This window comes from Drosophila santomea, chromosome 2R, assembly GCF_016746245.2.
Source record: "Drosophila santomea strain STO CAGO 1482 chromosome 2R, Prin_Dsan_1.1, whole genome shotgun sequence".
Classification (NCBI taxonomy): domain Eukaryota; kingdom Metazoa; phylum Arthropoda; class Insecta; order Diptera; family Drosophilidae; genus Drosophila; species Drosophila santomea.
This window is the reverse complement of record NC_053017.2, coordinates 17,511,340-17,534,103: the sequence shown is the minus strand read 5'-3', so window position 1 is coordinate 17,534,103 and position 22,764 is coordinate 17,511,340. Positions and strand designations below refer to the sequence as shown.

At 45.9% G+C, this 22,764-nt stretch overlaps 1 protein-coding gene across 5 annotated transcripts; it reads left to right on the top strand.

Moving 5' to 3' along the window:
- The first annotated feature begins 1,371 nt into the window (after positions 1-1,371).
- Positions 1,372-22,715, top strand: LOC120444652 (protein charlatan). 5 transcript variants are annotated; one of them, XM_039624488.2, is made up of 7 exons: positions 1,372-1,813; positions 16,044-16,384; positions 16,460-16,932; positions 17,032-18,051; positions 18,441-18,647; positions 18,953-19,279; positions 19,874-22,715. In XM_039624488.2, exons 2-7 carry the CDS (start codon positions 16,163-16,165, stop codon positions 21,495-21,497), a joined length of 3,873 nt encoding a protein of 1,290 aa, XP_039480422.1. In that variant the 5' UTR covers positions 1,372-1,813; positions 16,044-16,162; the 3' UTR covers positions 21,498-22,715. The 5 variants fall into 5 exon arrangements, with proteins under 5 accessions (XP_039480422.1, XP_039480426.1, XP_039480421.1 ...); XM_039624487.2 differs by lacking the exon at positions 1,372-1,813 and adding an exon at positions 6,602-6,972; XM_039624490.2 differs by lacking the exon at positions 1,372-1,813 and adding an exon at positions 6,602-6,972 and having other exon boundaries at positions 18,962-19,279; positions 19,874-22,714.
- Positions 22,716-22,764: the final 49 nt, after the last annotated feature.

Sequence of the window (22,764 nt, the reverse complement as noted above, 5' to 3'; positions counted from 1 at the left end):
GTAAAAGCATAAAATCCACGAAAATTAATTAAAGATTGCGCGAAAATACCAATTGCAAAACCTTTTTAATTAAATTTATTTTCATTTAGCAGCACATTTTAAACTAGTCGGTCAGCTGCATATAAATAAGATTTTTTTTTGTCTGTAGTATCCTATATTAAATATATTAAGTACACTATTTAATGAATTTATGATCATTCTATCAAAGATTAAAAAGGGGTATTACCTCGAAAGCCAAGCACAATGTTTTATAAAAAGCATGATAACTTAACAAGTGGAGAGAAATTATTTCAAGCAAAAGTTGCAGAATATTTTAAAATGTATATTAATCGTTTTACCTGAACATTTAAAAATGCGTTACATTTTAAAAGAAAGCGATTGATCGAGTAGTCGAATAAACATGTGTCGAAATCGAAATGACAACATCCGTAAATTGTTTCTACGCATGGGAATGGCAGCTCAAAAACAGTTCTTCAGTGGTTGGTGACAAAGCTAACAATAAAATGTAAAAATGTAGGAATATTGTAAGATGTTATGTCAAATACAAACCGGTTGTGTGATGTTTAAAAAGGATGGCAAATCAAATTAAATTTTGTGTTTATGAGTTTTTATGGAAATTGCTTGTTCAATATACCAGTTTTTGAATTGGCTTAAGTTTAACTGATTAATCTGATTATTAGATTAATCAGATCAGATTGATCAGGTTAACAAAACAGCCATAGCAGGATTAGTAATAAGTTATTGTGTTCATATTTATTAATTCGAATAGAACAATTATTTAAAGAGTTAAGATAGGATAGTTGGAACCAATTTTTCGCTTTGCTTAAATGTGTAATAAATACTACATAAATATAGTGTAATAAAAATGTTCTGCCGTTTTCAATTCGAATTCATTAATTCCATCGTTTATTGTTAATTTAAGTTTCTATATTACAATATATAAAAAAATTTAAAAAAAAATTTTAAGGGAAAAACCAACTGTCTTTTTTGCGCTGAAACGTTGAGTATTTGAATTCGATGTTCGATTTTTTCCGATGATTTCGGGGCGACTATCGATGGTATCAAAAAGTGTCAAATAAAAAATAAATAATTTATTTTATTAAGCTCTGCCTTGACTTAAGCCAATTAATAAATATTTTTATATATTAATCTTATTTTTAGACCAATGACAATTTATTTTCCGGAGAGTCGCTTGTTATGCGTGGGAGCGTGAGCGTTGCGGAATGCGCGCGCTTTTCGTAAGTGTGGAAAGCGGAAAAGCGGAGGGGTGGCGGGGTGGCGGAAGAAGAAGAAGCAGGGCGGCGCAGACAGGAAGCTTTTCCCACAATTGCACAACGTCGGAGAGGTATTATTATTACGCGACAGGCAATCGGCGCGGCAACAACAGCAAACTAAGCAACGCATCGCAGACGCAAAAACAAAACTAAATATTACAACATATTTACTTGGCCCATTAGGGGGAGGGACGGTACATTTTCCGCCCAGCCCACCAGCCACCCCCAAACGAGTGGGTGGCGGAGAATCGCCGTAGGATCCGCTCCTCCGCGACCATTCATATTCATTCAGTCACGAAATCTCATTCGGTGTGTGAGTGTTGATGAGGTTAGTTGTGAAACGCGGTCCGTTCTCGCAAAGTCGGAAAACCGAAAAGTGCATCAAGGAGTGCATTCAATTCAACAAATCAGTGAAGAAGTAAATTCATTTCCAGCTGCAAGGGAAAAACGAAAATCCTCGAAACAGTGTGCCGCGCGAAAAGAGGCGAAAAAGTGTTGCATACTCCGGGGCTGGCTGCAAAATCTCCGCTAACATGTTGGTAAGTTGCTGGGTAAAATGATTTAAAACTAATCGGAATGGCATTGGATTATCTATTAATTGATTTTCCTAGGAGGGGGGCATTATCAAATCTATTTTCCAAGCCCAAGTGATTTATTGATTTTTCCGCAATGCGTTTGTGAGTGTGTGTGTGTGTGTGTGTGTGCGTATCTTTTTCGGTATGCACTTTTTCCAGAGAAACACCCCACTGGGGGCAGCAACCCCCAACTAAAAAGCGCCAACTTCTATTTTTCCATCATCAATACTTCACACAAACACGCACACACACGCACACAGTGGAATAAAAACAAATGGTATTGGTGTGTGGAGCAGGCGCTCTATGCAACGGTATAGCAACCCCCAAACAATGCACAACCCACCCTCTTTCTCGCTCTCGTTTTGGTTTTGAAGGGTATTACTATCCCGCTCTCGCGACAATAGCTCAACTGTTTTGGCATTTGAAAACTAACTGCCGCCAACCCCCCCTCACCTCACCCTTCCCTTACCACCCCGTGGGTTTCCCTGCTTCTGGGTGGGTGGTTGTTTTTCACAGCCGGAGCACATCATAAATTTTGTGTCTATAACAATTTTTGTTATATTCACCCACCCAACACCACCCAAAAAGCGACCCACACCCCTTATCAAAAAAGTGCAAAGGAATTGTGTTGCACTTTCGAGAGTTCAACTTCCGTTCGTTCGTTCACTCTCGCGCTCTCTGGGAAAATAGAAAATAACGGCACAGGCTTGCGCTCTCTCCAAAGAGAGCGAGATGCATTTTCATTTCGATTCAATGGTGGGGGTTTTTGCATATGGTTTTTTGGGGTTTCGGTTTTTATGCAACATATGCGACTACATACAAATGTACATATATGTAGGAGTTATATAATTTGTATTTGATTATTTTGCCTTTGACGAATTCCGTTTGTGGCATGGTGTTTTCAAATGAAAACTAAAAATGTGTGGTTTTTTGTTGCCATGGGCAATATGGTGAAAATTTGTGGGTGGCAATGTCTGCTGCAGAATGCAAATAACTGCATTCGAGTGCGTCATATATATATTTCTATATATGTATATATATATAAAAGATTTTATTCACACGCACATATTTTATACATTTATATATTATATAGGAAATGCAATTTGTATGCAGTCGAATTGCACTTGCCCGGGATTATGCCTATATAAATAAATACTATGTACGGAGTAGGGGGGATATACCGGCAACTGAATTTCGTTTCATGGCGTCTCCATGGAATATATATAGAAATTAGTTGTGTATTTGAAGCTGCTTACATAGACTGACAGCTTAATTGCTTTTTCCTCGACGACAAAAATTGATTTTAAGCTCGAGTTAAGCGAAGTCAAGCACTGGAAAATGCCTAGAATGCAACGCACATTCCTTTACATTGGAATGTAAGGGGTGGAAAACGGAAGTAGACGACGAACAAAAGTTAACTTCTGCTATGAACTCAATAATGAGTTCGTTAGACCCTCAAAATGTACATAGGTTGAAATTTAAAAACAACTTATTAGCGATCACTTTCATAGATTTCTTTAAATACACTTTTAACTTGATTCTTGGGAAGTATGAAAAAAGCGTAGCGATCATTTGATTTTATTCTTAGCCGCAAACTGACTATTTCCTGTTGACTTCATTTCATTCACACTCCCCACGCTGATGATGATGATTGAAAAAATCACCCAGGGGCCAAGACCCAGTGACTCACCCGACCGCAAGGCAAGCCAAGCGGAGACTGTACCCAACCCAATGCTCAAAACAAACCCAGTCTCGAAAACACACACACACTGACACAACCCACCCACTCAGACAAAGCGGATTCGAGTTGGGAGTTCGGAGGGAGTTGCGCATGCGTGGCCGTGTCCCACGCCCACTCCACGAGGGGTGTCTCCACATGGAGAAATCTACATCTTCACCACAGCGGAAATCTAGAGATTTACTCAATGAAATTATGTTTGAACTCGCTAGATCTATAGAACTAACTTAGGTGTGCAGGATCAACAGTTAGTTAGGTTCCAATGCATACTTCTACATCTTAATATATATTATAATATTATATGTGGTTTTAAGCAGTCTCTAAGAACATTCAGACAATGTATTTTAACAAATAGCCACATAGACTTATGCAAATGTGTTCAATCGAAGTGCCCTTTTTTCTCTGTGCATGTTGGATGGGGAATAAGCGTACGTATAGAGAGGGTGGGAGCGAACTATACAGTGGGAACCAGTGATCGCACAACCACCCCTGGGGTTCCCAAGTTAAATGAGACGTGACAAAGTGCAAGAGTTTCGACCCCTTTGAGAAGCGGCAGGCAGATTTCCTCGTCACAAGTGGCGCCCAAAATGGGAAGCCCTATTTCAGACTTTCTCCCAACTGAAGGAAACCGAAGAAGAAGGGCTTTGTCTTCAGGGGCAACAGGTTTTGCTGGCCGTAGGAAGCCATGTGCTGCTGTAATTGACCAGGCTCATTACGGGTATAGTTGGTTATATCACAGCTTGCACCGGTCCAAGGATGGACTAACGGGTCCACCCAGGCCCAGTGAGGTCTGCCACCGAAAGAACCTCTCAGGGGGATTCGAGGTGGCCCACATGTTGGCCACTGACGGCTGCTCGCGAACCGGTTCCAGTCCCCAGGCAGCTCCTTTATCCGCGATCGTCATCATCATCATCTCCATTTCCATTTCCATTTCCATCACCATCACCACCATCATCATCATCATCATCGCCTCGGCCAGCCACTTCCACTTGAGTGGCAATGAAGGCAAAGTAGGGTGCTCGCACTGCTCCATTTCGAGGGCTAACCTGTTTGCAGATACCCTACGAGTGAGGCATGTGGGTTGTTCAGCACCTTTTGATAAATCCTTGCTATCGAGAAATACGTTTAAGTGTTCAAGTGAAGATCTTTGCGCACATAACTACTTAACTTTACCCGAATAATACTTTATATATGTCAACTTGGAGTTTAATGATTACTTTATGCAGAAAGTTAGTAGTTATCTGAATGCTAGCGCATTTCTTAGTCTGCCTGGCCGACTGGCCATTGTACATCTTCTTCACCTCGTGGCACCATATGCATTTTTGCAGCCACACATCGCTGTCGTTGTCTTCCTTTTGCGGGGGATATACATGAGTAGTACGATCAAAATCAGCGACATCGCAACCTGCAAACCTGCAGTAACAACTTGGAGACCAAGATGCACTAGAGTCCATTGATTGCCAGTAACTTTCAATTTCATTGACTTGATGCAGTTGTCGTTGTTGTTGCACTGGGAGTTCCCCATTTATGAGTCATGCATATGTATGTACATACATATATATCTAGCAAGGCAACTGTAGCAGAGATAGCGCAAAGTTATAGGCCAGCCAATCAAAGGTTGAATGGCAAGTCTTGAACCCAAAATCGAATGCGGCCAAAAAACAGCCCACGCCGAAAATCGGCGGGCTATGCCACCCAATCGAGGCTGCCATGTGGGTGCTTCTGTTTATAAATACAGTGAAACTGCGAGAGCACGAACTTTGCGCTAATCAGTTATCTGCAAAGTTTAGGCTCAAAAATCAAAATTAAATCTCTAGGAAAAGATAACACATTTGAAGTTCGAAGCGATGGAGTTCGCTTTCAGTAAAGAGCCAATGTATTCAATTAGTAAAATGTCGGGTTTTGGGAGTTCGACTGTGGCTTCATTATGTGTCTACCTGGACCATGTATCGCACGCCCTCCTTCTGGCCATATACCATACAAACATATACCGAACCCAAAAAAGCCTCTGCCCCGCTAATGAACGCAACAGTCGCAGTCGCAGTCACCTTCCCTCCTCCTCCTCCTACTTCTCCACCACCATCATCACCGGCAACAACAAAAACAACAACGACGGCAACCCACATGCACGAAGATCATTACCAACCCGAGCAGCGCATAAAAAACGTAAGCCAGCAGCAACAACAACAGCGAAATCAAGTTGCGCCGTCGCAAACGCAAACGCAAACTGACCTGGTCCGAAAATTCTACTCTGAAACCACCCTACACGGTTTCCCACTCCCACTCTCGCTATCTGCCGCTGTCGCTGTCGCAGCTTGCCACAGTGGGCCATTTAAGTATGTAATTGCTATGCGGGGTTTTCAGTAACAGCATTAACGAATATTTAGAAAATCTTTTTCTGTTCATATTTAAATTCATTATCAGACAGCTGAAAAAATTTTACAATAATGTAATGTTAATTAGCCAGGAACTTGAACTGTAGTATTGCAACATAACAAGATTTTATGAAATTATTTATTGATTTAAAGTTTCTAGTTTCACACTGTGCGACGCCGGCCCACACACAATAACTAAAAAAAGAGGGAGAGAGACAGCAGAAGCAACAACATACGACTTGAATGAGCGGGTGGCTTGCCTTGTTGCAATTTCTCTTTTATGCGATCATTCGTTTGTAAGGTGGCCACTTGCACAGTGGGCTTCAAACATAGCAATTGCTTGATTTTGAATATTGATGCACGAAAATAATTTATTTATACTTATAATATCAACGAATCCAATACATTGTAAAGCCAAACAACAGACCTAAACAATAATAATATATATTTAGTACCGGAAGTAATTATACTTAGAATTTAGCATTGCTCTTTTATATTCTTTTTAAAGTGTCAGAAGAAAAGTTATTTAAAGTCTTGCATAGTTCCAGCGTATTAATATTTCAGTTCGTACGCTGAACAGCGCACTATCGCCCCACTGTGCGCTGTTTTGTGCGTCGGCATTGCCATCGTTTGTTGTTTCCATCTTTCTCAGTCTGTTGGAATTTCTCGTGGTGTGCGGTTCGGCTGTTCTCGCTTTCCTCCTTCATCGTGTTTGGAATTGACTTTGTGCGGCATTTTTATAAGAATCATTGCAACGCGTGGTTTTCCTGCGAATTTTGGCACAAGTTCTTATTTAAAATATATACAGAAGAAATCTCCGCTGATTGTGCGTGCTTGCGTATCAATTGTAACTAAACTGTTCTAATTAAACATAAGTGAACAAATTGTGAACAAATAGTGACTGTAATTCGAGGAAATCGACGCAAGCCGGCTGGAAGGCCTTAATCGGAAAACAAGAGCAATGGCCATAGAGCCATCTGGAAATAACTAATACTGATCAGCATAAAAAGGTAAAATATAATTGTTTGTGACTTGAGCATAAGGGGGACTTAATTATTTTCGGGGAAGTTTGCTGCATATAATTAATGGAGCAGACCCAAAAGCCAAAACCGAACCCACACAATCTGCGAGCCATCGAGAAATCACCTCGAAGGCCATGTGCAGAGACAAGCCCAACAACCCACAGGTAGCTAGGCCCAGAACCGGTTACCCAATTTCCAATTATAAACCAAAAAATAAAAAATCCGAGCCACTCCAACGCCCCACAATGAAAAAAAGAGGGAAAGAGCAGTGGGCACCCCTTTCCTGAAAAATGAGACCAAAGATCCCAAATGCGACGCCGCAAGGGGCTCAAAAAGAAAAGAAATCGAAAGAAACCCACCACCAATCCTTGCTCCTACTCCCCCTACTCCGCCACCTTCGCCTCCTTTGCCTCCTCCCTCATTATCCTACTTTCTTCGATGCCGCTGCTTATCGTCTTCTCAGGCACACACACACGCACGCACGCACACACTCACACAGTGAGAAATCTTGCCTGCCTTGGAAAGCCGCCTACTCACATCCTCTCTCCTATTCGTTCTGCTTTGTCACATGTTCCTCTTCCTTTCCCTTTCACCCTGTTGCGCAGGAGGAGGACAAAACCGAGGAGTGGGTAGGGAAGGGGGGAGGCGACTGACCGTCGCGACGCCCGCTGTTTCAAATGGTGATTTCTTGTAGGTTCTCATTTTGGCGTGGCTCTTGTCCCCTTCCCTTCCCCGCTGCTTTATCACTTCGTCTGTCTCTCCCACACTCTCCCTTTGCATTCTGATGAATTTTTACACCCACCCATCGATAGCAACTTTTGCATTCAACCTACTCCACCCCCTCCCTCATTTCCCCTTTTCGCTGAGTTGCCGCCCCCACTGGCAGTCGCCCTCTATTATTTGCTTGTTTATTATGGACTCATCTTCGTGGTTGGCTCGCCTTCCAAGGAGTTGTCATTGGAACGATCGGTTGGAAAAAGGGTTGCCGTTGGAAAACTCCATATTCTCATGGGGGAGATGGAAATCAACTCACATGCAATGAAGCACAATTCCATAATTTAATCACATACATATACGTACGTAAATGTAACTTATACCGAGTTATAAATACTTGTTGATATTGGAAGTGAAGAAATCATTTGTATACTTGCAATAATTTAAATATTCGATTAGGTTAATAATGAAAACATTAAGTTCGCTGGCAAGTTTGGCTCGGATTGCTATCGTCAAATATTAAGTTCTGTTCAAATAATCATGTTTCAAAATAAATAATAAACATTTGAATTTTCTGTGAAATCCACTTTCTGCAAACTCAAGAAAAAAGTTATAAATACTTGTTGATAATGTGGGGAGTTATGGCACCAATGTTTCTAGAACTCAACAGTATTGAGTCATCTGCCATCTTACATTTGCCTGCGTTGCACGGACCCCCCGCTTTTTATGTTACTGCCAACCCACGCTTGGCTTCCTCCCCCCGCCGCTCAACTTCGGCATTCCCATGGAAAAAGCGACCCCAAAAAAAAGGGCAAAAATAAATTACGCACTTCCCGTCGTCGGTGGTAGAGCAATTTTATGCAGCCAGGGGAGGGGAGGGAGGTAGAAAAGAGGGGTTGCGATGGATGGTACCTGCCCGAGTGGTAAAGAGGGTTGTTGTGCTGCACCGATACTGATCCCGATTCCCAATCCCTAAACCGATCCTATGCTATGCGATGGTGATGGTGATGCGACCCCAGTGAGGCAGCAATCTCACCGAAAATCACATAGGAATTTCCTGTTACACCCGCCCCCTGCCCGAAAGTTACCTGCCTTCGTCTCTGCACTCTGCACTCCTCGCTTACCTGTTTTCTCCCTCCCGCTCTCTGCAGCAGCTGTTTGTTTTGCGGCTTTCAAGGTTTCTACTTTTTACCTGTTGGCGTCAGTCGGTTCGATTGGGATTTTGAGTCGGATTCGAATTCGGCTTCGGATTCGGAGTTCCGTCCCCTTTCGCAGCAATACAGCCACCCCATTGCGTAGGATTCATTCCACTTCTTGTGTGTACATCTCTCACTTCTTTGTTCGCTTTGTGGGTGGGGTGCCTACCATGTGGGAGGGGGGAGACGAACTCACATCTTCTTCTCCATTTCTTTTGTTGGCCCAAACTGAGCCGAGCCGAGCCGAAAATCTTTTGGGCGTCTTGAGTTTTGGTTGGTCTCGTTTTTGCTTTTGTGCCCGGCGATCATCATTATCTTCGTTTCGCTGGCTCATTCTATGGCACCAACCACCACCGCCACCACTACCACCACCAGCCACTCCTCCTACTACAATTTGCCTAAAAAACCCCAACCGTTTCGACCGTTTTTCAATATTCAACGAAACCAAACCGTACCGAACCAAAATAAAAAATAAAAACTAAGAAGAAACTCTGAAAATGATGGTGGCGAAGAGGAAGAGCACGACAGACGGCGACGATGTCTGCTTGAAGGTTGTTGTGAAATTTCATTATGGGTCTGGGTCTGTCTCCTCGCCTCCACCTCCACCTCCACCTCCCACTGCTTCCTCCTGGCACTCGTATTCGTACCCGTACTCCTACCCCATCCCGAAACCCATGCCCCACCCCCACTTCGGCCTCCTACTCCTCTGATTGCCTGCTGCTGTGCATGTGGTTGTTGTTTTTCTTTAAGAGGCGTCCAGCGTCAACATTTCAGCGAGGGGTTTCGGTTTTTGGGTTGGGTTGGGCTGTCTTGGCTCTATATGTATTACACACGTATACGGATAGGCTGGCCCACGGATTGGGTTGGCATGGTATGGCATGGCATGGGATGGGATGGGATTGGGATGGGATGATGATGGCTGCTTGGGCTGTGGCATTTCTCGTGTGTAGGTAGGTGGTTTCTCGGAAATCCATTTGTTCATATGATAACCCAAAGAGTACAACACGAAACCCAACTGGCGGCTGTGAGGCGAAGGAGGTGCGCTCATTTGCTGACGGTCGAGAATTGAAGCTTTCAACCCGATCGCCATTCCAAAGAGCGGATGGGTGTATGTGGAAGCCTAGAGAATCTAGGGGATCTACCATCTGCATACGAGCGATAGTGTGTCATGAATGAAATCAGATAGAATTTATCTGTAAACCCCCCACTTGCCGATAGACTCAGCTAGAAAGTCACACCTAAATGCATCCTCTTCAAATGCCGAATTCAAATCCATTCATCATGCTCGTTTGTATGTATCCTGGAACCTCCTTCTACTCCTCCTCTTCCTCCTCCTCCTCCACTCTGAAGGATCGCATCCGTTGGTCCGCAACAAAAGCAACAGGATCGGCACTTAAGACCCCACTCCACCCCGCAGCAACCATCCCCTCGGCCACCCCAACCACCGGCAAGTGGCAGCTGCAACCTGCAGCCCAACGGGGCAACCCTAAAAGTGATCTCTACGCTGGGCAGCAGGTTGTTGTCGGCCTGGATTGCAGTTGAGAAACGAAGCGGCAAGACGGAAAACCACCCCTAAAAAAAAAGGGAATGGAAAACATGGCACAAATTGCTACCCCATGGATGATCGGACACCGAGCACATGTTGCATGCGGCAAAGATTTCACCAGAAAAGGAGCTGATCAGGGAGGGTGCAACTGACGCGGCTCGGACTTAGGTTCTCAAGACCCCTGAAGTCCTGAAGTCCTCAAGGCGAAGGACAGACGAACATGTGCAACGTCTGCGCCTGCATTTCTGTATCTTGTGCATGTATTTCACTTTATTATTTCTTCTTTTTTTTTTTTGCTGGCTAACTGGCCATTTTATGAGGGCGCGCACCTGCCAACAGCTGCCGCCGCCGCAGCCGCAAAAGATGAGGAAAGTAAAGGCGGGCAATCATAGCCAAAAGCTATGGTCGCTGACTTGTTTTCTGGGCCTGCCCTTGAAGCCGTCGAACGCCCACCGCCAGCCAGCAGATGAGCCACCCAAAAGCAAGAAAAAAAAAGAAGTTAAATACAAAAAATTGGAATGAAGCAACAAACGAAACCAGCTCCGAAGACTTTTGGGCCCAAAAGCAATTTGCTTTTGTTGTCTGCTGGCCGGCCATCATCCGCCTCGAAAACCTAAAAACAAGCTCAAAGAGAAGACTCCAAAAAAAAAAGTGTAGTAAGAAAACAAAGAAGAAACAGCAGCAGCAGCAGCGGCAGAAGCAAAAGCAGCTGCCATCGCATCGTGGCCACAAAAAGTACCACCTGCCGCCCATATACATGTCGCCACAACCGTTGTCCTTTGTTCGCCGCCACCAGCCCCATTAACCCAAGGATGTGCCACCATGGGAATGGGAAAGGAAGTGTTGGGAAAACGAGGGCGCATGCAATTCAATTTTGTTTTGGGGCCGGAAAGGGAGAAAGTCCTTAGGGAAATGCTTAATAATTTTAAAAGAGTAACGCAGTTTCATAATCTGGTTTAGTTTGCCTAGAAAGTAACCATCTTTGACCTAGTGGCATTGTTATAGCCAATTCATTAAAGTCAATCGACACGCAACCTGTTACCGGAGATCTCTAGGAGATGTTTCTAATGACGTCTAACTAAGATGGAACTGATGACTTATAACAGTGCGATGACTAATGGGTTTTATTTATCCGAAAGCAAGCTGTATTTGAGTTTACAGATTAAGCATTTGCTTTAAAAATTATATATATTAAGATTGAATCTTCCCCAAAGTAAAAACTGTGCATATGTGCAAAAGAAACATTGAGCCACGCAGCGAATTGGCCAACGAATGCAATCGATGACAACAGCTGCTGCCCACACAGATACGCGCTTAGCTCACCTCGCCCCATCCCAGCGAACCACCCACTCGCCACCCCTCCTAGCCCCCACTCCCCCCTGCCATTTTAGCCACCCAGCTGCGCCTGCGTCGCTGACGCCGTCGATTTTTGGATGGTGGGCGTTGAAAAGGCGCGGGTAGCTGAAATAAACAGCGAGAATCCCGTTGGCAGTCGCCGTTGGCTTTTGCTTTTGCTTTGGCTTTTGTGGGGGCCTTTTGCTGTTCGGTGTTAATTTTGCCTCGCATATAAAATCTTCGATTTTATTCCGTGGTCGGTCGGTGGAATGGGTTGGATCGGTTGGATCATTGGGACAGCTGCGGTCAGTTGGATTGGATATACGATGGTGCTGCTAGACACCCACCCACTTTGGTGATTAGTGCTTGCTGCCAAATACTAATGGCACAGTGGTTGATTCTGCGTTTTGATAGCTTCTAAGCTCTCAGTTATCTAGGTATCTACAGGTGGCATATTGGATAAGCAATATCTATAGGTTATATACTAGATATGCAGTGTGTAATGTCATATGTTCGATTTGCACAGTTCCCAGTGCGGAGAGATCTGTAAATGGACTTGTGGATGGAACCCGTAGAATGCGCGCGACTTCCTCGTGCAGCTCCACCCGTTCCAGCCCACTGTGCGTCATCGGCTAAAGCGTTTTTTAATAACTGCGTGCTGGTCGCTCGCAAAGTTGGTGGTTACCATGGGCGGTGATGGAGAGGGGCAGAGGCAGGGGTCAGGAAGGAGGTGACTGTGTGGAGGGATTGTGTTAACATGTCATTAGCTTGGTGGCTTCGTCCGCTGTTGTTTCTGTTGTTTCTGCTGTCGCGGCTGCCGCTGCTGCTGCTGGTACTCCGCCCCCATCCCGTCGGCCCCCTCCCACCGGAACGCCCCCTCTGCGGTCGCGCTTGTGGCCTTTCACCGCAACAACAAGTAAATGTTGTGGCTCACCCTGAGCTGCCAGGTCGCCAGATTGCCAGATCGCTTGGCCCAACCCACGGGTGTTAAAAACTGTGTGCATAACTCTACAGTCCAACTTCCTAAATAAAAATGACAAAGGCGTTTGAATTTGACGGTTGAATCGTTAAAACAAGCCTAATCATCATTACAAATAACTTTTGAGAACTTGTAGTAATCCTTATAACCCATATAGAATTTTACTGAATTTTTAAATTTCTCTCGCGTTTGACATAGAGAATCTTCACTGTATCTGCCAATATCTCTGTGTGTTTTGCAATTGACACTTTGATGACCGCCCTCGCCTAGAGGCTATAACATTTGATTAGCCTACGCTTTAAATAATTAAAAATACCCAAAATTATATTGAAAAACCCCACAAAATTAGATCCAACAAAAACACCCCACTGGCCCCCAAAAAAGGGGAGAGCCAATAATGCATTTACCGTTAACAGTTGCCCGGCATCTGCGAAAATGCAACATCTGCCAAGAGTGAGAAAGAGAGTGGGGGATCAAGCGCGCTCTCACTTGTTACGTGAGAGCCAAAGACAGCGAAAATTCCCCCAACCGGCATTTTTCAGCTGCCCAACCGGTTTCTCTCTGCCTCTCCATCTCGCTCTCCCTCTCTTTCGTTTCATTGCTCTCACAACTCCCCCAAGTTGGCGTCTGTTTGCGCACCCACCACAATTTGGCGTCGACTGCGCCAGCGGCGTCGCTGCCAGCGTCGACTGATCGCTGTTCTGATGTGCGCGTGGTGTGTTGCTGCTGTTGTTGTTGTTGTTGGTGTTGGTGTTGTTGTTGTGAATTGATTTTGTTGCTGGCCTGCGCGCCCATTTTCAGCCCACTCCCGTTGTTTTTGTTGTTGTTGCTGTTGGCTTTCTGCTGCCGTCTGTTATTAGCAAAGCGGATGTTGTTGTTGCTGCCAGCAAAAGCAGAAACACCAACAGCAACAGCAAAAAAAAGCAGAAAAGGGGGAGGCACAGCACCCACACGCGCGCTTAGCTGTTGGCAACGCATGACACTTTCCGCTTTTTTCCCCCCATTTTGCTGTTGTGTTTTTATTTCGCTGTTGTGCTGTGTGTGTCTCGCCCACAACAGTTGACCCCTTGGCGGCGGCTTATCAAATTCAGGGGGCGGCGGTGGGGTGGCGCAAATTGATAGAGATCTTGGGAGCGGTTGGAAATTTAACTTAACGAACTTGTCTAACTCGATCTTATGAAGGCGACACTAACTGTTTTATGTTTGTATCGGAAATATAAATTTGTAAGTAATTAAATAATATGATATAGTAATATTAACTAAAAATTAGTCTGTAGAGTGGGTTAAACTAAACTGATATACCTTAGATGATGCGATCTACCCTTAAACAATCTATAATTCTATATAAAAGATAAGTATATAATAGGTATGAAGGTGATTCCTTTCAGTAAGCCTTCGCTTTGTGGCAAATAACTGGTTTGCAGCCCCACACTTGCACTTTCCTTGCCCATCCGGGGTTTTTCAGTGCCCAAGTGGAGCTTATGGTGCGGCATGATCTTGAGAGCGTGGCCAAAGTCAAGCGGCAACCACCACAATGGCAACAACAAAGACGTGCCCTTGGCTCGAAAAACCACACGCAGAGAAGTGAGTGAGGCCGGAGCAGCAGATTAGGGCAGAGCCCCGAGATCTCCGAGATCCCCGAGCCAATCCCCAGAGCCGCAGAGCTCCAGACCCCCAGACTTCCCGAAACACTCGAACTTGAACAAACAACGAACGCCACAACAACAACATCTACAACAACCACACAAACAACAAGAACAACAACAAACGCCCCCATGGCGGCTGAAAACACCAGCAAACACCCCACTGTAAAAAGCACACGAAGCATAAAAATCAAATATGCAAAACTCAGATACGAAATATGAACCGAAAAGAGACGACCAGAAACAGGCTGTGTATCGGATCGGATCGGATTGGATTGGACTGAATTGGAACGGATCTCGGGACTGGGAACGGTCGTGGTCGTGGGTGTGTGGGTGGTGCTGATGGTGCTGTTGGTGGTGCTGCTGGTGGTGCGGTGACATGGCAGCGGGGCGTCTTGGGCTGGGGCCACCAGTGGGTGTGTGGGTGGGCGCAGCCATTGGCGATGGGCCGTAGAACGTGCCCAGGGCCCAGCGGCGAAGCGAACACACGCTTTTTGTCGCCACGGAGTGGCAGAAAAACCGTTTCTTCTCGAAAAACAGGGCGCAGCAACATGTGGCCAAGAAGAATACACACTGCTAGAAACGTCTCACTTGGTAGCCTTTCGTCGCCTAAAAACATTTCGGAGAATGGTGAAATTTGGTCACGAATGAAATCAATCAGACATATAAATTTTGAGCTGATAACCTTTGCTAATTCTCAGTTGTATATTTATTGTTTCAATACTCTTTTTCAACAATCAAATATTAGTAGATATTTTTCTCAGTGCAGAGAAAGAGGTAGGAACGTCTAGCACAACCCACACCCACCCACCGCACAACAAAAGCGCCGCCAAAAAAAAAAATTGCCGCGATCGTTGGCAGCTTGTCTCTTTGTGCGGATGATGCTGTGCTAGTGATGTGGATGATGATGATGGTTCGTTAGTTGGGCACGTCAAGGTGGTAAATTTATTAATTTATGCAGCTGGGACCCCAAAAAGAGAGTCGATTGTGTTGTGAGTGTTTCTGTGCACTAAACAACTTGTTCAGGCGACCAATATTTCAGTTTGTTTACTTAGAGAGAGTCAAGTTATAATACTTTAAAATAAAATAAATATTGTTGAAACAATTTTTGAAATTGCTGGCGTATAGTTCGTAGTTGTTTAGTCTTGGCAGCCACTTAAACAAAGCGCTTTTTACATTTTTGTGACCTGACACCCGACATCGGTGGTCCAAAAATCGGAGATTCGTAAACAAAAAACGCGCTCGAAAGCACTTCTGGCTGACTCAGCGATGCTGCGTCAAATCGAAATCCAAGCCCAGTCCCAATGCCCCACCGAAACCAACGGCAAAACCCACCACGCTAGCGTCCCCAAGGCAGACCGGTACCACCCCCTTTGCCGCCCGTCACAGCCGCCCCTTTCCCATTAAATCAGAGCTGGATGCGTCAGCAGTCGTTTCCCACAAGTGACGTCGTCGGCGGGAGGCGCTGGGTATTTTGGTGCCGGATGCGGCTCTAAGATAGTTGGACATATTTAAGCTGTTGATGCTGTGAAAAACCCGATAGCTTTAAGATTTGATAATGCATATGCATTTGTTTTAGTGGCAAGGGCACGCTTCTTATCTTTACAACCTAATAATTGGTAAAAAAAAAATTCCGTATTTTTCAGTTCTCGGCGAGTGGACGTGGAGGCAACAGCAAGAGCAGCAGCCTCCGCCCCCTGAAAGCAGCAGCAGCAGCAGCACGCCCGCTAGCCAAGGCCGAGGAAGGCAAAGTGAAGCACCTGCAATGGCCACACTAATACCAGTGAACGGCGGCCATCCAGCAGCGAGCGGACAATCCTCCAATGTGGAGGCGACATATGAAGATATGTTCAAGGAAATCACACGCAAATTGTACGGCGAGGAGACCGGAAACGGTTTGCATACGCTCGGCACGCCGGTGGCGCAGGTGGCCACCAGCGGGCCAACAGCGGTGCCCGAGGGCGAGCAGCGCTCCTTTACAAATCTGGTAAGCACGATGACGAAGCTGGTTCCAATAGTAATGTATCTAATGAAACCATCTCTACTTGCTCGCCCCTTTCAGCAACAACTCGATCGCTCGGCGGCGCCCAGCATCGAATACGAGTCCGGTGCGGCAGGCGCCTCTGGTAATAACGTGGCCACCACCCAGGCCAATGTAATCCAGCAACAACAACAGCAGCAACAGCAAACGGAGTCGGGCAACTCCGTGGTGGTGACGGCCAGCAGTGGAGCGACTGTGGTGCCGGCACCCACTGTAGCGGCCGTTGGTGGCTTCAAGTCTGAGGATCATCTGAGCACTGCCTTCGGGCTGGCAGCCCTGATGCAGAACGGCTTCGCAGCTGGCCAGGCGGGTCTGCTGAAGGCCGGCGAGCAGCAACAGCGCTGGGCTCAGGACGGATCTGGTCTGGTGGCGGCCGCAGCCGCGGAACCACAACTCGTACAGTGGACCTCGGGCGGAAAGCTCCAGAGCTACGCTCACGTCAACCAGCAGCAGCAGCAACAACAACAGCCGCATCAGAGCACACCCAAGTCCAAGTAAGATTCGAACAAAATCTTTTCAATTATGTATTGAACAATGGCGAAAAGTTTTGGTTAACTATAGTTACTCACGTTTTAAATCTTCTCTGCCCATAGAAAACACCGACAGGAGCATGCGGCTGAATTGATCTACGCCAGCCCCTCCACATCGGCCAATGCGGCCCAGAATCTGGCCCAATCCACACCCACCTCAGCGCCCAGCAACAGCAGTGGCGGCAGCACCAGCTCCTCCGGCGGCGGAGGCGGCGGTCGGAAGAAGGCTGCTCAAGCGGCTGCGGCCGCCGCTGCCGCGAATGGAGTGCACATCCAGAAGCGTTACGCCTGCACCCACTGTCCATACTCGACGGACCGGCGGGATTTGTACACCCGGCATGAGAACATCCACAAGGACGAGAAGCCCTTCCAGTGCTATGCCTGCCTCAAGCAGTTCAACCGAGCCGATCATGTCAAGAAGCACTTCCTGCGCATGCACCGGGAGCTGCAGTACGACATTAACAAGACCCGGCGGCACATCTCGGCGGGCAGTGGCTCCTCGGGCAGCGGGTCCTCTGGAAGCGGTTCTCATCACTCCGGCGGCCGTGGTAACGTGACCATTAACTCGGCGGGCGTTAACATAGACAATGCCTTCTTGGAGGCCCAACGACATCCCACCTCGAGCAGTATGAGCATTGTGGAGACCATCGAGGCAGTGGCCTCGGCCACGGACATGCCGCTGGCCCAGCTCAAGCAGGAGAAAATGGACGATGGCGCCGGTGTGGTATTGCCCCTTCATGTGGGCGTTATGCAGCAACCGGTGGCTAGCTCGAGTTCCGGCAGCAGTGGCAGTCATGGTGGCAATGGAAACGGTGGCACCAACTCCGGCCTGCTGAAACCCAAGCGGGAGAAGCGCTTCACCTGCTGCTACTGCCCTTGGTCTGGTGCGGACAAGTGGGGTCTCAAGCGGCACCTCAACACGCATACAAAGCCCTTCGTCTGCCTGCTCTGCGATTACAAGGCGGCGCGTTCCGAGCGCCTGGCCACCCACGTGCTAAAGGTGCACAACAAACGGGCCTGCAGCAAGTGCTCTTACTTGGCGGACACGCAGGAGGAGTACCAGGTTCACATGAGCGATGTGCAGTAAGTATACGCCGCTATTACATGTCCCTTTGCTGTGTCCTTGCAGTGGATTCGGCAATCAATCCTTATAGAGTCAATCTTGAATCCCTTTGTCTGCGTATTTTGAATAAGCCACTTAGTGATTTGCAGGAATATTGTAAGCCAGACTTGGCATTACAAGTTATATTAATTTGCCTATAAATTGGCGCCCGTAACTTGTCTGCCACATCCATTTGCAAGGATACCCAAAGCTTCGGTTGACCGAATCTAGCCTGTCCCTCTCGTTTGTCCTGGGAATTACGAAAAACTCTAAACAGCTTTTGAACTCTCTTTCGCCCCACTTCTCTGGCTAACCCCCAAAATCCCCGGACGTTCTCTATATCTAACCATAAATACCCTGATCTGAACAGTCCGCACGATAATCGGCCGGCGCGCAGCGGCAACGGCAACCAGAGCGGCGGCAGCAGCAGCGGCAATAGCAACGGCAACGGCGGCGGCAATGGCAACAACAATGCCAATGCCGGAGGCCACAGCCAGAACCTCAATGTGCTGCGAACTATTGGCAACAGCCTGGTGGCCAACAACCAGCTGAACACCTATGCCGGCAATGCTTTTGGGTAACATTCTCAGACCGCCCTGCCCCATTCAAAAATACCAAAAAAAAAAAAAAAAAAAAAAAATTAAACCAAGAAACCCCTCCCAAAAACAAAACCAACACACATCCCAAAAAAAACCAAAAAAAAAAAAGAAACCAAAACCAAAAACAAATACAAAAACCCAACCGAGCGCGCACAACGTTCCTAACTCTAGTTACTACCCTCGTTCTCTCGTTCTCTCGACTCTCGATTCCCACGACATCCCCACCATGATCACCACATCTCCACACCACCATCGACCACCACTTCACCACCATTTCGGTTAGCTCGTCCAGTGGCAATGTGGGAAATGCGAATGGAGGCGGCGGCGCCGTTACCATCTACACCACCACCACCAATGAGGGCGTGGCCGGCGGCGTAGGAGGCGGTGGTGGCGGCATAAGCGGCAACATTTCCGGCGGCGGACCGCTCCAGGAGATCATCGTGAATCCTTCGTCGATGGTCGGCTGGCGGCTGAGCGCCAACGGATCGCTAATCCCGCCGCACGATCTGCTTACCGGCGGATTGCCAAACGCAGCCACGCAAAAGCGCGGCTCGGAGCGATTGTTTCAGTACCTCGAGGCCGAGGGCAGCGATCCGGAGGACTATGCGCGGTATTTGGATAACCAATATATCCCCGATCCATTGCGTTTTCGTTGGTTTTCACTCAGTTTCCTTTTTTTATATACTTATTTTATTGTCTTAAGCATGCTTATTTAATGCTTTAAGATTATCTTCTGCACAATTTCCCAAGAAATTTAACCATTTGTTTCTGTTGATTTTGGTTTTTGAGTTTTATAAAAGTGGCCATCTCATTCTAAACCACTTTGCAAATTCTGATTGTTTGTGTTATCCTTACACCCATTCCACATTGTGTACAGATTCCTTGTTTGAATGTCTACTGACTAAGTGAAATGTTGTGTTTTGTAAGCTTTTAAATAATTTAAATTCTTACACTGCTTGTTTTTTCTGTACCTTTCCTAATAATTGGTTACAGGCTCCTCCGTTTCTGTTTATATGTTCCCTGTTCATGTTTTGGTTTTTATACATTCAGTGTTGATATTATAACCATTTTATTCAGTTGTTCCCCTGAATTTCACCCTAAATTGCAGTTTATTTGCCACTTGTTTTATTCATCTTCGTTTGATTAACAATGTCACAATATCCATTTATTAATCTAACACATTTCTATTCGCTTATCCTTGCAGTCTGCTGAAAATGGACGCCATCAGTCGCAACACCGCTTCGGTCGCTCAGGATTTTCATAAGGCGGGAGGCGTGCACGAGTTGAAAATACCAGCCAATCATCAACTCCTGTTTAACAATAAACTGCCTTCGCAATGGACGACACGAGAGGCTGCTGCACTGCTGTACAGCCTGAGCAACATGGGTGGCGGATCCGCCGGCTCCGTTTCCGGTTCCCAGCGCCAAAAGTTCGGCATGCGAGCGCGACAACATTCCACCGGCGAGGACGACGAGAATACACCATCGTCTGCCTCTTCGTCGAGCTTCTCTGGCGATGAGTTCAACATGAGCGCCACATCGCCACTGAAGATGTCGCGTCATGCCGTCAAGCTGGAAAAGATGGATGAAATGGACGTCAAGGACATGGGACCCACCAAGGCGATGATGGCAACGGCATTTCTAGAGGCGGCCAACTACGAGCAGACGGCCATCGAGCTGCTGGCCAGCAAACGGAAGATCAAGGTCGAGAACGACAACGACAACGACGAGGACCAAGAGAACCAGCAGCATCAGCCCCATCAGCAACATCACAGCCAGCAGCAGCAGCGATTGCAGCTTATTAAATCGTCTCCCGCGTACAAATTGAACAACAACAATAATAACAACAATAGCAACAGCAACAATAACAACTATTACAAGGACAAGTCATCGCACAGAAATGCCGTTCACCATCATCGCCAGGATGACAAGGAGAACAACAAGACCAAGTCGCCAGGAGCAGCAGCAGCGAGTGTTGCAGCTGCAGCAGCAACATCGCCGCCCAGCATCAGCGGCAACACCAACCAGACCCCGTTTCTCACCCAAATGGAGTACCAGAATCTCAATCGCATTGGCACCCAGTTCCAGAACTACGTCAAGGACATCATCAACAAGTACTATGCGGCAGAGACGCCACTGATGCTGGCCGCTGCCGCCGCTGCTTTGCCCACGGCCACGACTACAGGTCAGCAGCAACAGCCAGAGCTGGATATTGAGAATCTGTCGCCGAGCAAGCGTCGTCGTCTGCTCAGCGAAACGGAGGAGTACATCGAGTATCTGCGGAACAAGGAGGACATTACCCTGACCATTGCGCCGAAGGTGCAGCCCACAGCGCCGGTGACATCTCTGCTCAAACGTCAGTTGGATCTCAGCACACCTCGTCGCAGTCCCAAGAAGGCGGCTCCGGCCCACAGCAACAGTGCCTCGAATGCCTCCCGCAAGTCCCTCAACCAGTTGGCCACATTGTTGCCACTGCTGGCGGATGCGGCCAGCCAGCAAGAGTATCTCGCTGCACCGCTGGACTTCAGCAAGAAGTCTAGCTCGCGCAAGCAGGCGCAGCCAAAGAAGATCCGCTTGACGCCCGAGGCAGTGGTCACCCTACTGAGGGACAAGTACCTCAATCGCATGGTGCGTCAGCGATTGGGCTGCCTCAAGTGCAACCAGTCGCGTAAGAGCAGCTCAATCAGCTTCAACTACCACACGCTGGGATCGCTGGCTCTGCACAAGTATTGGCGACATGGCCAGCTTGGATCCTCATCAACTAGGAGAGAGAAGCTGCAGGCAGCTCTGCAGAAGAGGATTAGCCGAGGACAGGCGGAAAAATGCTAATGTGGTCGTGTAGTTTTGGTTCTATTTTATTCGCTTAAGATTAGAAAATGTTTGCTTGCCATATATGGAATGCATTAGGCATTTGACATTGAAAATTATTTAAAAAATTGCATTTAATTTTTTAAATTTTAAGTTGTGATGTACCTGAAATATGATTTCTCTTAAACAAACAAAAAATACTTAAAAAACAAACAAACAAACACAATTCATGCAAACGGTCTCGAAAGCGCTTTTGCAGCCGACTGCAAATGAATTTCATTATCTTAGTTGTACGATTGAGCTATCTCACAAACACACCCCACTCACAATGAACATTTACACACGGATATTTAACTATTTAGTAACTTACCTGGAATGAGCATTTATCAAATGTGTCCCCAGCCCCTGATTTCCACCTCCATTTGTATTTGTATTCGATTGAATGAAATGTGAAGTAAAAGCTTTAATTTGCCATTTACAAAGCTTCAGTTAAGTTACGAGTAATGATTGCCATCTTTTTACACCTAGCACTTAGTCGTCTAGTTACCCTAGTTTATGGATTAATTTATGAACTGCAAACGCGAACCTCATCGAACCCTTTGCCTTACTTATCATTTAAGCTTTAACGTGAATGTACATTTACTTTAAGTTGATTTAGTTACTCCTCGGAGCAGCAGTCACGCCCACAATGCCCACAAAAACAAAACAAAATGCATTATCACGCAAAACGTTTTAAATATGAAAGAACAAACGTCTATAAATATTATAATAACAAAATGAACAAAAACTATATTACTGTACGTGTAGATGTATTCATGATTTTATCTGAAAAACGGAATAGAAAGTCGGCGAGAACAAGAACAAGAAGGAAACACAAGAACAACTTACAAAATACTCAAAGAACATGGATAGAATGGGATAGAATACAACTTTTTACCACACTGAACAAGAAATATTTGACTGAAAAGTGTCGGGGGGAAGATATGATATATGAATAAAGGTATAAACAATTTTAGTGTAAAATGTGTGTTTTTGCTAAATGTGGTAAACTAAAAAAAACTTAAATTTATTACACAAAACTAAACTAAAGCGTAAACGAAGAGAAAATTCTTAAGTAAAGTAAATTTTTGGATGACAAGCCATTTAGACAAAATTTTTGAGACGAAAAAAGACATTTATAAGAAAGGAAACAAAAAGAACAAACCGAATTACTTTAAATTTTATTTAAGCAATGAACTTGCAAAAAATAAAAGGTATAATTACAATAACTGTAATGTGAGTGTTTTTA